Source organism: Ochotona curzoniae, unplaced genomic scaffold (assembly GCF_017591425.1).
Source record: "Ochotona curzoniae isolate NIBS_2020 unplaced genomic scaffold, NIBS_Ocur_1.0 scaffold_274, whole genome shotgun sequence".
In the NCBI taxonomy this organism is placed as follows: domain Eukaryota; kingdom Metazoa; phylum Chordata; class Mammalia; order Lagomorpha; family Ochotonidae; genus Ochotona; species Ochotona curzoniae.
Window position 1 is genome coordinate 11,908,533 of NW_024467101.1, and position 12,942 is coordinate 11,921,474.

Consider the following 12,942-nt stretch of genomic DNA (forward strand, 5'->3'; position numbering starts at 1 on the left):
AGGATCGGTGGCATGTACAATGCAATTTTCTCCCTGCCCATGCCAAGCCTTAGGCACCGAGCTTCTGGGCCTGGGGGTACAGAGAATGCCTCTCTATCTGCCCAGATCCCAGGACCCCCCACTTCCAGTGTGCCCAGGCCCCACACACTGACCTGGACTCAGAGAATGCAGGGTGACCCGTTCTCCTCCAGGCCCCTCCTCCTGTCCCCCATGGCTCCCCAAATACAGTGATGCTTTGCAGAGGCTGCAGCCCGGCAAGAGCTCTCTCAGGCCTCAAACTTCTTAGGCCCCTGTCTTTCATACAGGACCCAATTCTTCTGGAACCCTCACACCAAGTCTACAATGGTGGCCTCTGTCTGCCACCAGCTCCTGGAGGTGCTCTGCCTCTCCACCCCTCTTCCTGCCCCTGGAATCTATTCCACATGGACTGGACACCTCCCCTCAGCTCTCCAGGAGCAGCAGCTGCCCTGGGGCCCACAGGGAGCCACCAGGGTAGACGGCTTGATTCCCACCCATTGGCTGAGCTAGCCAGCGCCAAGGCCACCTTGGCAGTTTGCTCCACCTACGGCCAGGACCCTTCTGTCACATGACTGCTCCTCCTTTCCAGACCCTCTCCTCGGGGGGGGGGCTGTGTCCCCACATGCTTGGTTGCTCATGTCTAACTATGTCAGAAATGGGTTAACCAGGTTGGGAAAAGTCAGCTAAGAAAACCCTGAAATATTCCTACTCACTCTTAGAGGTCACAACCCGCCCAAGATATCATAAAACACGCAGCTGAAAGGTCAGGCATGATCACAAAGCCATCAAGGTCACAGGCTCCTGGGCTTGCCACATGCCTCTGTTTACTGAAAAACCTCCACATGGCCACAGTTGGGACAGTGCCCGCCAACGCCCTGGGCCATGAAGGCATTTCCAGAGGCAAGACTCAAACCAGCCCAGCAGAGCCCCCAGCTCCCACAGCCCTTACCACACTGGCAGGGTCTGTGGTCTTCTTGGGGGCGTTGATCAGGTCGCACTTCTTGTTTGCGCTGGGCTTGCTATCCAGAATGTTCTTCTTGACCACCTTGAGGTCCCTGTTCTTGCCTGGAATGTACCCGTCTTTCAAAGAGATGAGCAGTGGGTCTGCGTCCCTCCCCTCAAACCACTCCTCGGCCTCCAGCGCAGCTTCGGGCCCTGCCGTGTCGGGGTACAGGTCATCCTGGAAAAGGTCGGACTGCGGGCGACAACCAGGGGGAAAAGCCTTTGGTAAGGAGGGAGAAGCAGCTCTGGAACATTTTTGTTTTTAAACCACTGACTGTTAGAAAGCTGGGCACTCACCTTCCTGGGAACAGTCATGATAATGGGCTCGCACTTTCTCTCATGGAGTTTGAAGAATCTTCAAGGGAGAAACAAGGCAAAGGTCATTGAGTTAACCAGGAGACCACAGAAAGGAATCTGTATGCTCTGGCACACTGCATGGCTGCTGAGGGCTTCTTTCCTGCCACCCCACCTGATCTGCCCCCAGTGTTCCTGGTTCACACAGCTGCGAGGAAGTATGCTTGGAAATGGTGGATGAGGTGAGCATGGATAAGACATCAAGGAACGATGGTGACGAACTGCCCCTTTCTTGGGGCAGATCGACTGTGGGGAACACAACAGCACAACAAGGATGAAGTCACCATACCACATGGCAGGTGGGAACAGGCACTGCATACTAGATTGCATCTACAGCCTGGGCACTGGTTTTGGCAGGCTTGAAGCAAACATTTACAAGCATAACTCTGAGTTTTAAAAAGGAAAAGAGAAGGGGCTGGTGCCATGGTATAGCAGCTTACATCTCTGCTGCAGTGCCAGAACCACCTGTGGGCACCAGTTCAAATCCCAGTTTGTTCCAGGTCCCATTTAGCTCTCCCCCACCATTTTTTTTTTTAAGATTTATTTTATTGGAGAGGCAGATTAACAGAAGAAGGAAAGATAAAGATCTTTCATGTGCTGGTTCACTCCCCAAGCTGCAGTGGTCGGAGCTGAGCTGATCCAAAGCCAGGAGCTTGAATCTACACAGGGGATGTGGAAGAAGTCCCAGGATCCTGACTTCAGACCAGGCCATCTCTTGCCGTTTGGGGGGAATGGACTAGCAGACAGAAGATCTCTGTCTCTTTCTCTGCAAATCTTTCAAATAGAGCAACAGTATCCCAAGTGGATGCTGGTTTGAGTCCCAGATGCTCCACTTCTGAGCCAGCTCCTTGCTAAAGTGTCCAGGAAAGTTACGGAATATGGTTCAAATATTTTGCCTCTGCATTCATGTGCGAGACCCAGAGGGAGCACTTGGTTTTTAACTGGACCAGCTCTGGCTACTGAGGCCATTTAAGAAGTGGGTCAGCAGATGGAATCTCTCTCTTTCTCTGTACCTCTCTGTAAAAGCCTGGTTTTTAAAAAAATACTTTGTGTGTATGAATTTGCTTTTATTAGGATAGGGCTGCTTTGGGGTGTACCCTCCTGGCAGTGTCCGTGCTAGCTAATCTTCCTGGGAGGCTTGTGGAGCTTATGGAAAGAATGGGAAAGTGAAGCAACTTGAATTATAACAGGGAGAGATAAACAAATTATTTGTGGCTTAAAAAAGGGCAGCATTTTCTCATATACCCTACAATAAGACAAAACAAGAGAACCAGAAATCACTTCTCTTCTGCCAACCCTGATAAGGGAAAGCCAATTTTATTCCCCAGAAAGAAATCAAGAGTTCCTTCTAAGGGGCTGGTGCTTTGGCCAACTAAGTTGAGCTGCCAACTGGTTTGAACCCTGGCCACTCTGCTTCAGGTCCACCTCCCAGTTAATGGATCCTGCCACCAATGAAAGAGACCTAGATGGAGCTCCAGGCTCCTGGCTTGAGCTTGACCCAGACCTGGCTGCTGTAGCTATTTGAGAAATGAACCAGTGGATGAAATCTTTCATCAAGAGTTGTTTCTAAAGCTTCTGCTGAAAGAGTGCACAGCATGTATTATGCCAGACCCAACAGCTGGGATGAAAGGGCAGAACTGAGCAGAGCTGTCAGGAAGGACACTCCGGGGGGAAGAGGAGAACCTGAGTGCAGATCGCATGTGTCAAACTTGCCATCAGAACCAGGAAGTGTCACAGTTTTAAAAAAAAAATCAATGAAAACTGCAAGAGGAGGGTGGGGAAAAGCAATGGTGACACAGGGATGGCCTGGCCTGGCCGTGAGAACTGCAACTCTGGAGGGTAAAAAGGTCCTTGAGCCTCAAGCCCCTCATCCATAATCAGGGACAAAGTCAGTTAAGTCAGTTAGGTACTGTATTTAGCACAGCGCCTGACATAGGAGGGTAGTTCAAAAAGCAATGTGTTATATCAAGAACAATGTGTGGATTTCAATCCCTCCTCCCAACTAAAATACACCTGTCTTGGGGCAGGCATTTGGCTCAGTAGTTGAGATGGCATGTGGGAAGCACATGGAGCTGGATCAGAAGTGGAGCAGCCAAGACTCCAACCAGCACCAATATCAGATGCTGGGGCTGCAGGTGATGGATTAACCCACACCTCAATGTGAGAATGGCCAGTGGTCACCTAGTCTCACTGGGTATCTTTTGTTGTCTAGGATAAGAAAAATGTCTGCTAGAAACTCACTAGTGGTATAGAAAAAAATTTAAAAATCAGAGTAGTACAGGCAGAAATTATGTCAGGCATCTGAAGCTCCCAAAATGAGCCAACCCAACACCCCACTGTGGGATTTTTGGCCTCTCTAGCTGAGGTAAAGTGGGGACCCCAACTGAGGATGGGACCTGATTCTTTGCCCTAAAGGGCACCTGGGGAACAGGCTCGCCCCTGCCTGCCTTCACAATGCGTGTGCCCATACACCCCAGCCATGCCTCTGTGCTGTGAGGGCAAAATGAGGTCTGCACACAGTCATTGTGGTGTCCTGGTACCCAAGGGTGGCATGAACAAACAAGAACACTGTGCAACACCCATGCTTTACCTGGCAATCTCACATTTGTTAACATCAAGTCCCCTCTTGGGCATGTAACCCATCCCTCTCTGAGGCTCCTTGCTGCTGAATGTGTTGAGGTAGTGGACATATGGGGATTCATCCGTGATCTCGAAATAGCGAATACTGCTGTCACCCTAGAAAACATCAGACACAGGATTGTGTTTAACATCCATCCAAACACTCTGCTCTATAAACCAAGCGACAGCTGCGACCTTACACTTGTAGCTGACCTGCTCTTGCTCATGAGAAAGCCTACCTGAAGCGTGTGACTGCTTTTCCCTGCGGAGGACCCCCTATTTACCGAGCACTAACATGCCCGGTAAGTGGTCTCTTCTGCCTGCCATGTAGGCTAATTTTACTCCCCCAAGCCTGGGCATCTGGCCAGCATTAGGGCAAAAATGTGAACTTCTCTGTCAGATGACTGCACTGTCACTCAACTTTAAACAGCAAAGAGTGGCGGCCCACGCACATCTTGTGCCACCCTCACCAGCAGGGTGAGCTGCACCCACAGGGCCAAAGTCATTTCCATCAGACAGGATGGGAAGAAGAGCAGGGAGAGTTTTCTAAGGAAGAGATCTGGTGTCTCAGAGGGCATCCTTCAACTTCAGAAGGCAACACTATCTCATCTCCATGATTCCAGTTCTGGAGCCATCTTGTTACAGGGATTGGACTTTTCTGGAGTTCTGAAGGCTGGAGCATGGGAGTCTAGTACAGAGCCCTGGGCACAGCTCTACCAACCTGAACAACGGAGGCCGTGCTGTCTGTAGCATGCATGCATACCTATCACGTCAACAGGAAAGTAGACACACCAAACTACGTTGGCATTATGCCCCAATAGCATTTCCCATAGTTTGTTTGTTCCATGATTTATATCCCAAAGCAGTGGAAAAGAAGCCAAGCATCTATTAGTCATTTCTCATTTTCCATCTAGAGTTAATATCTGGGTAACTGCTCAGTTATTAACATCTGCCTGGTGGCTTTCAAGGAACACACAGACCTCCATTTCTAGGTAATCAACCTAACAACTGCCTGTGAGGCAAGGCCTGGCCAACATTGCCCACCCAGGGCCCAGCTAACAGGGTTGGGGAATACACAATCAGTCCCCATATGTAAAGTTCTGAGGAGAAAATCAGACCTATAAAGAAAATGAAATTTGAGGTTACCACCCACAAAAAGTAGCCAATAATAATGAAGCTGCCATGAGCTTGGTTAGGCAGAGATCACAAGGCAAGGGGAAGGGTTTTAAATTCAGCATGGGGTCACCCTGTCCTGGCTAGTGTTCTCTGAAACCTCAGCTGGGTCGTCAGCCTTCAAGCTCAGTCCAGACACGGGAGCAGCCAGAAGCTCATGTCCATGGCAAGTAACGCACACATATGCTAACCCAGGGTTATCTGAGAAGGCTTCTGCATCCTGGTCACAACACAGATAAACATTTGATGTCACCCACCAGGAGGCAACACTCCCTAACACGGCAAAGGCCTCCCTCCCCGAGAAAGGGTCTGTGTGAGGTTCCCTTGTCAGCACTCCCCAACACTCTAGTCCAGGCCCTGCCTCAATCAGCAGCACCAAACAGCCCAACTGCCAAGCCTCAGGGCCTCAAACATACCAACACCACCCGTTGTGATCCGAGCTTAAGACACACAGACACATAGTTCAGACAAGTGAAAAAGTTAAACCGCCCAATGCATTCCCTACAGGGCAGACTTTTCTTCTCACAGGAGTAAACAGACCTGAATCAAGCAGCACTACACTACTCACCTTTCCACATAAGTAAATGATACTCGTGTCAGGATCATAGAAAGGAAGCAACACCCCATTGCTGGTATCCATTTCATGAAGCGCAATTGGTTCCTGCATATTTTTCTGGAAGGAAAAATAAATATATATATGTGTTTGTCCATGTGTTATATATCCTTCTTACCTCACTTAAAAAGTGAGCCATGAATCAGGAAGGCTTGGATGATGTGCATGAGGTATCCACATATGCGAACCTCAGTAGGAACACTACTGGGATGTGACACCCCAGTGAACAGATGGCACCGTGAGTAGTGACAGAGGACATAGCCCTTCTAATTTGTGTCTCCTGACTTTTTATGTGGCACTTTCCTTGGATTGTAAAATAAGTGCACATGATTTACGAAAGAAGACATAATTCTAAAATCCTCCCATGTTCCGTAATCCTGCCAGTGGGTGGCAGAAATTAGCCGCCCTGCCGGTAGGCTTACAACACACACACACACACACACACACACACACACACACACACACACACACGGACTGGGATCATACTACATGTATCAGATAGGATTTTGCACTCAGGTTAAACACTACATTTTTTAGACATTCTTTTATATATAAAGCGGCCAATGGTTTCCCTGGGAGATAGAGATCGTGTTTTTAAAACACAATTACTATATGTCTTCGGTGATGACAGCATCACATTCAAGTTCAGACAAGCTGGAGTTTGGAGATCTACACTAAGAATCTATAATCTACTTAAGAGCCCAAAGACTCATTCAGAACAGAGAGAATGCTCAAGTGAAAGTGAGTGCAAAAGGCTGAGGATGGGGAAGATGGGAAAAGGGAGAGCGGGGAACATACCGGATTCCAGAGAGCCAGCTGTCGCTCACTCATGCGGCTGAAGCCGGTGGTGAAGACGTTGCCGTCCGCCAGGAAGATGGCCCTCATGGGCCTTGCGCCTTCGTGTGCTTTCTCCTTCTCCTGGAAGGGAGGGCGAATAAGCACATTGTACACATTTCGACTGCAGAAAGTGAGACACGATGGAAAGACATGCCCAGCATCCAAGCTCACCCTATGCCGAGGTTTCAGGGGGCACATGCAGTCAGTGCCCACACCTCCAATCTGCTGACCCTCGGCAAATGATACTATGCAGTTTAGTGGTCACCTCCCTTAGCTAGTCAGCAAGCCAGAAGGTGCAGATTTAACTCAAAAGCCTCATTTTGCTTCCAATCCAAGTCCACATACAAAAGACAAAGACATATGAAAGGACTTGCCACATGCCTGCTTCTCCAGAGGGTGATAATCTGGAGGCTGGATACACACTGCCACTTCTCTACTCAAGTCACAACACAGAAAGAAGTCCAGGCTGGCCAACCCCTTCCTATTCTGCTGCATTTCCTAAGAGAGCTTGAGTGGTGGCGCTGGCAGACTCCAGGAGGGGAAAGCACTTTGCACAAGGCCAAATGTCTCCAGTGCTTAGCAAGCACCAACTTGAGGGGCTGTCAGCCTGGCTGAGTCTCTGCATGGGCTTCTGAGTGCAACTGAGTGAGCTGCTCTTACAGCATCTGCAGTCCCAACCCTTCTGGCAGAGTAAGTCATGGTGCTGGAGCCCAGTGTGAGCTGCTCAAGAGAGCCTGTGCTTAGAGCTAAGCACTAAACAGCATTTACTGTTTAGCCTGGAGACCTGGGATGTGTGTGCCTCACTTGATCCAGACTTGTAAACCTGGAAGGACTCTAGCGAACCATGAAAACTGTTTCCTGTGAAAAGGGGCCACCAGGTGAGACTGGGTATACAATGAAAGATGGCAAGGCGTGACCGGGTCAGCAAGAAGCCTGTGTAAGCCTCACTTGGCTCTCAGCTCCCATACGCTTGCGGCATTGTGGCCCCTGGCCTCACAGAGAAAGCATAGGCTCAATGTAGCACCACGGCCGCATGCACACTCACAGCAACAATCTCCTGTTTCCTGGGGTCGATGACTCGGACTTTCTTGTCTTTGGAGGCTGTGCAGATGAGGCTGCCGTTCCTGTTCCAGCTCACATTGTAGATCATGTCAGAGTGCATCTCGTCCAGGTTGATGAGGGCTTCCCCAGTCCCCACGTTCCAGATGATAATGGCATTATCACAGCCTAGAATCAACACAACCAAGCCCTCCAAAGGTTAAACACCTGCAAGATGACACCGCCAGGAAGACTAGAAATGCAGAAAAAGGAAGGGCTGATGGTAAGAGGCCCTGCCTGCCAAGAGTCAACAAACTGAGGAGAGATCGGTATAAAAGAAATGACCACATAAAAGGAAGAACACAGCTTGTGAAATTCGGATTCATAGGAGACAGACAAACAAACACACACAACACTGTACCATTTTAGAATCCCATGCTGCTGCTGTTTTCAAGTTAACTGGGTTGGTGAACCTGACTCATTTCAAGCTTCCTTTTCTAGTAAAGCAAGTATCAGAATGAACACAACCCATTTCTTTTCAAAGTTTGAATGACAGATTATTACATGAAAATAGGGTAAATTACAATAATAGAGGAAAACATAAGAACTAGCCTGTTCGTTCACAGCAGAACTTTAAAGGGGGAGGAGAATGGATCCAGAGAGGCCCAAACAGGGTCGAGTGGAAAGCCTAAACTTCACTCAGAAACCACTTCTCAGGGAGCCCACCCATAAGCTCCAGGACCTCTCTGAAAACAAGAAGTGTGGCCCTTTGTTCTGGCAAAGCCAGCTCGCACGTGGGGACTTTGGGGGTTCAGGCTTGCGGGGACCTAGGAAATGACGCCGGTGAGGGCGTTTGGGAACCTGGGTGCCCACGCCCAGGCATGTGGAGAGAACCTGGGGATTTCCCCATGTGTTTGGTCCCTGGAAGGGTAGAGGAAGGGATGGAAGAGCCCTAGATTAACATGCTGAGCTGGTGTGTTGGTGGACTGGGCTTGGGGAATTTTGAATGGGTTTGGATGTCGGGTGGATGGAGGGGTAAGGTCCCAGGCCAGCATACATGCCAAGAGTTTGGGACCCTAGGGGGTGGGCACAGTTCCAGGCCAGCCCACCACCACACTGGAACACTGGGTTTCCAAAGACTGGTCTGGGGAATCCATGTGCTCCTGGGCACAGAAAATGTGGATTGTTCAGGGAAGATGGTAAGGGGATGAGTGTGTGTGATCGGGGAGGAATGCTAAGGGAATATGTTGCAGGTGAGGAATGATTTCTGAGGGACTTCCACCAACAAGGCCATTGTACTTGCAGGTAAGCAAGAGAGCTAAGGCTGAGTGGTTTGGACAGGGGCAGCTAGAGGACCTTTCTGGGTCATACTAATGCACCTGTCCACATGGAAGACCTGAGCTGGGATAATTAACATTGACCACTGCTGACCACCACTCACTGGTGCACACTAAAGTAAGGGCTGGGGGCGTACCTAGCAGCACTAGACCACAATACCCGCAAGGGAGAGTCAGAACAGGGGATGGACAATGTTAGGCTGGGCCATGGCACTAACCACTATGCACGAGAACCAGGTCTTAGGGAAGATTCTGGGTGGGGAGGATATGTGGGCTCGCCCCTGACTGACTGTAATTTCCACTGGTTTGCTTAAGAGCTGAGAGTACTGAAGGGCTGAGCTAGGCATGATCATGGAACCCTCAGACACTCATGTGCACTGGGCCTGGGAACAGGCCAGACTGGCCCAGGCTACAGCACTCATAGATGCACCCAAGAATAAGGTGTGGGGTGGGCTGGGCCGCATCTTCTACCAGCTCATACAAAGGCTGAGACAGAGAGGGGAGACTATGTCGGGGAAGGGCCTAGCACCCACTGACTTCTCCCTTTCCCCAAATACAAAAGAACATTTGGAAACAATGGTCTCACCCACTTTCCCCTGGTCTTTGACCCTTCCCACCCTGATTAGTGGTCCACATAGGCATGTGTTGTTCTCAACTATGTAAAACATCATCAAAAATAAAATGAAAAGAAAAAAATAAAACAAGCAAACAAACAAACAAACAAAAAAAAACAGGACCCAACACAGTAGCCTAGTGGCTAAAGTCCTTGCCTTGCACACACCAGGATCCCATATAAGCACTGATTCGTGTCCTGGTTGCTCCACTTCCCATCCAGCTCCCTGCTTGTGGCCTGGGAAAGCAGTGGAGGACGGCCCAAAGCCTTGGAACCCTGTACCCACGTGAGAGACCTGGAAGAAGCTCCAGGCTCCTGGTTTCAGATCAGCTCAGCTCTGCTATTGTGGCTACTTGGTAAGTGAACCAGTGGATGGAAGATCTTTCTCTCTGTCACTCTTTCTCTGTAAATCTGACTTTCCAATAAAAATAAATAAATCTTAAAAAAAAGAGAGAGAAAAGAAAAATGGTCCATAGTTTCAATGGGTACCTGACATTACATTTCTTATTTAACTCCCCATAAATAATAAGCATCATCAGTTCAGTTAGAAACTGGACTTCAACTTTGTTTTTCTTTCAACAATTCTATTCCTAACATCAGTACTGCTTTTATGTAAGACAACTGTCAGGGCAGAACTGACAGTAAAATTTTGACAGACATAACAGCTGTGAGCATACACAAGAGAGACTGAACAGGCCCACCCCGACAACAGAGCTCTGAGTGTCCTCGGCAGTGCTTTAATAAAAGGAAACAAAATCCCTGATAGCAGACAAAGCAAAAAGCTCGTGTGAGATGAGCCTAGCCACCCTCAAGTGTGGTGGCAGTGAGAACATGGAGACCTTGGCTCCAGGTGCCTGAGTGTGCTGCCTAGCAGTAAGCCCTCAGAAACATCGCCAACAGGGCAGTGATTACATAAGCTGAGGTCCAGTCAGGGCACCCTTGCGAGTGCTGTAGCCCATGGAAAGGGTCAGAGTGTGCAGGAGGCAAGCCACATGGGAAACACACGACCCCATCTCTGCGCTAAGTCACTTATGTAGGCACCTGTCACTGCACCTTCCTAAAGATCTGCAGAACTCCAGTGCACATGAGCATGAGGCCCTGGGGCGGGGGGTGGAGGGGTTCACACACAGAAAGGGAAAGAATGAAGGCAAGGAGCAACGAAGGACCACTTGGCTCCTACCTGCACTAAGAAGCACATTGCGAGCAGTCGGATGCCAGGCCACGATACCAACCCTCTTGGAGTGCCCTTCTAAAATGACCACGGGTTCAGTCAGGGAAAGGGTGAGTCCATTCTCAGGGATCTGCCACACCTGTGGGAAAGGGAAGAGAGATGACTTATGTTAAAGCCATGGCCTCTGGCGGTCACAGTCACCCTGAGACTCACTGCGCCTGCACGGGACACTCAGTGGTACCGGGATGGAAAGCCTCGTTCATCTCACTGCTTCCAAAACGCAACCTGATCACAATAGCAACAGAGCCCATACAGCATCACCTTTCAGCTCTCATTCACTGTTGTCTGAGATTTCAAGTTTGTCGTTAAGTTCTGAAAGCAAAGTGACTGAAGCAGCCATGGAAAGGTAATCTGCAACAAACATTCTTGGCCAGGTTTGCGATTCACAAAGGGAGTGGGGCAGTTTAGAAAACAAATGGTCAATAACTTCACATCTGGAAAATGAAAATATATGCAACATACATCACTACACATAGCAAATCTTACCAAAGTAAAAGCAGGTGAGTTGGATTTCATCAAAGTTAAAACCTGTACTTTAAAGGACACTGGCAAGAAGGTACAAGGGTGGGCGGCAATATGGTGCAGTAAGAGGGTTAAGCTGTAGCTTAGAAGACCACATCCAAACACTGCAGCAGCAGCATATCAGCCTAATTCGCTGTTTGTAGTGCGGGGATTTCATATGGGCACTGGATGGTGGCCTGGGAAAGCAGCAGAGGATGGCCCAAAGCCTTGGGATCCTGTATCCACAGGGGAGACCCAGATGAAGCTCCTGGCTCCTGGGTTTGAATCAGCTCAGCTCTGGCTGTTGCAGCCATAGGGGAAGCAGACCAGTGGATGGAAGTTACCTCTTTTGCTTTGCCTTTCAGGTAGATAGCAACAAATAAATAGAAAACATTTTTTTAAAAAGATTTATTTTTATTATTATTATTATTATTTTTTTGAAAGGCGGATATACAGAGAGGAGAGACAGAGAGGAAGATCTTCTGTCCGATGATTCACTCCCCAAGTTAGCGCAACGGCCGATGCTATGCCGATCCGAAGTTAGGAGACTCTTCCGGGTCTCCCACGTGGGTGCAGGGTCCCAAAGCTTTGGGCTGTCCTGGACTGCTTTCCCGGGCCACAGGCAGGGAGCTGGATGGGAAGCGGGGCTGCCGGGATTAAAACCGGCGCCCATATGGGATTCCGGGCGTGCAAGGCGAGGACTTAACCACTTGCGCCACCGCACCGGGCCCAGAAAACATTTTTTAAAAAGGATTTTGATTTTACTTGGAAAGAAGAGTCAGAGAGATCTTCCATCAGCTGCTTCACTCTTCAAATGGCTGCAATAGCTAGGACTGGTTCAGGCCAAACCCAGGAGCCCAGAACTCCATCCTGATCTCCCACAGGAGTTGCAGAGCCCAAGCACTTGGGCCATCTTCTACTACCTTCCCAGATGCCTTAGCAATTAGCAGGAACTGGATCAGAAGCAGAGCAGGTGGGGCTTGAATCACTGCTGCAAATGAGATGCTAGTAATGTAGCAATGCTAGTAATGTACCCGATTTAAAAATGGGTAAGGTTGGGCCCGGTGTGGTGGCGCAGTGAGTGGTTGGGGTCCTCACCTTGCACGCCCGGGATCCCATATGGGCACCGGTTCTGATCCCAGAGGCCCCGCTTCCCTTCCAGCTCCCTGCCTGTGGCCCCGGGAAAGCAGTCGAGGACGGCCCAAAGCTTTGTGACACTGCACCCGCGTGGGAGACCCAGAGGAGGCTCCTGGCTTCGGATCGGCATAGCATCGGCCGATCGGATCGGCTCACTTGGGGAGTGAATCATCGGACGGAGGACCTTCCTCTCTGTCTCTCCTCTATGTATACCTGCCTTTCCAATGAAAAATAAAATAAATCTTTAAAAATATATATATAGGGCCCAGCGTGGTGGTGCAAGTGGTTAAGGTCCTCGCCTTGCACGCCCGGGATCCCATATGGGCGCCGGTTCTAATCCCGGCAGCCCCGCTTCCCATCCAGCTCCCTGCTTGTGGCCCGGGAAAGCAGCAGAGGACGGCCCAAAGCTTTGGGACCCTGCACCCACGTGGGAAACCCGAAAGAGCTCCTGGCTTCAGATCGGCCATTG

General features: G+C 49.7%; 1 protein-coding gene across 2 annotated transcripts in view; it reads right to left on the reverse strand.

The window, feature by feature from the left end:
- CORO1C (coronin 1C) overlaps positions 1-12,942 on the reverse strand; it is a 78,576-nt gene that overhangs the window by 2,332 nt on the left and 63,302 nt on the right. For both annotated transcript variants that reach the window (XM_041003633.1, XM_041003634.1), the window contains exons 4-10: positions 10,785-10,914; positions 7,662-7,843; positions 6,578-6,697; positions 5,735-5,839; positions 3,965-4,110; positions 1,318-1,375; positions 968-1,213 (exon numbers count right to left, since the gene is read on the reverse strand). In XM_041003633.1, coding sequence (XP_040859567.1) covers positions 968-1,213; positions 1,318-1,375; positions 3,965-4,110; positions 5,735-5,839; positions 6,578-6,697; positions 7,662-7,843; positions 10,785-10,914 — 987 coding nt within the window. The remainder of the gene's footprint in view (positions 1-967; positions 1,214-1,317; positions 1,376-3,964; positions 4,111-5,734; positions 5,840-6,577; positions 6,698-7,661; positions 7,844-10,784; positions 10,915-12,942) is intronic.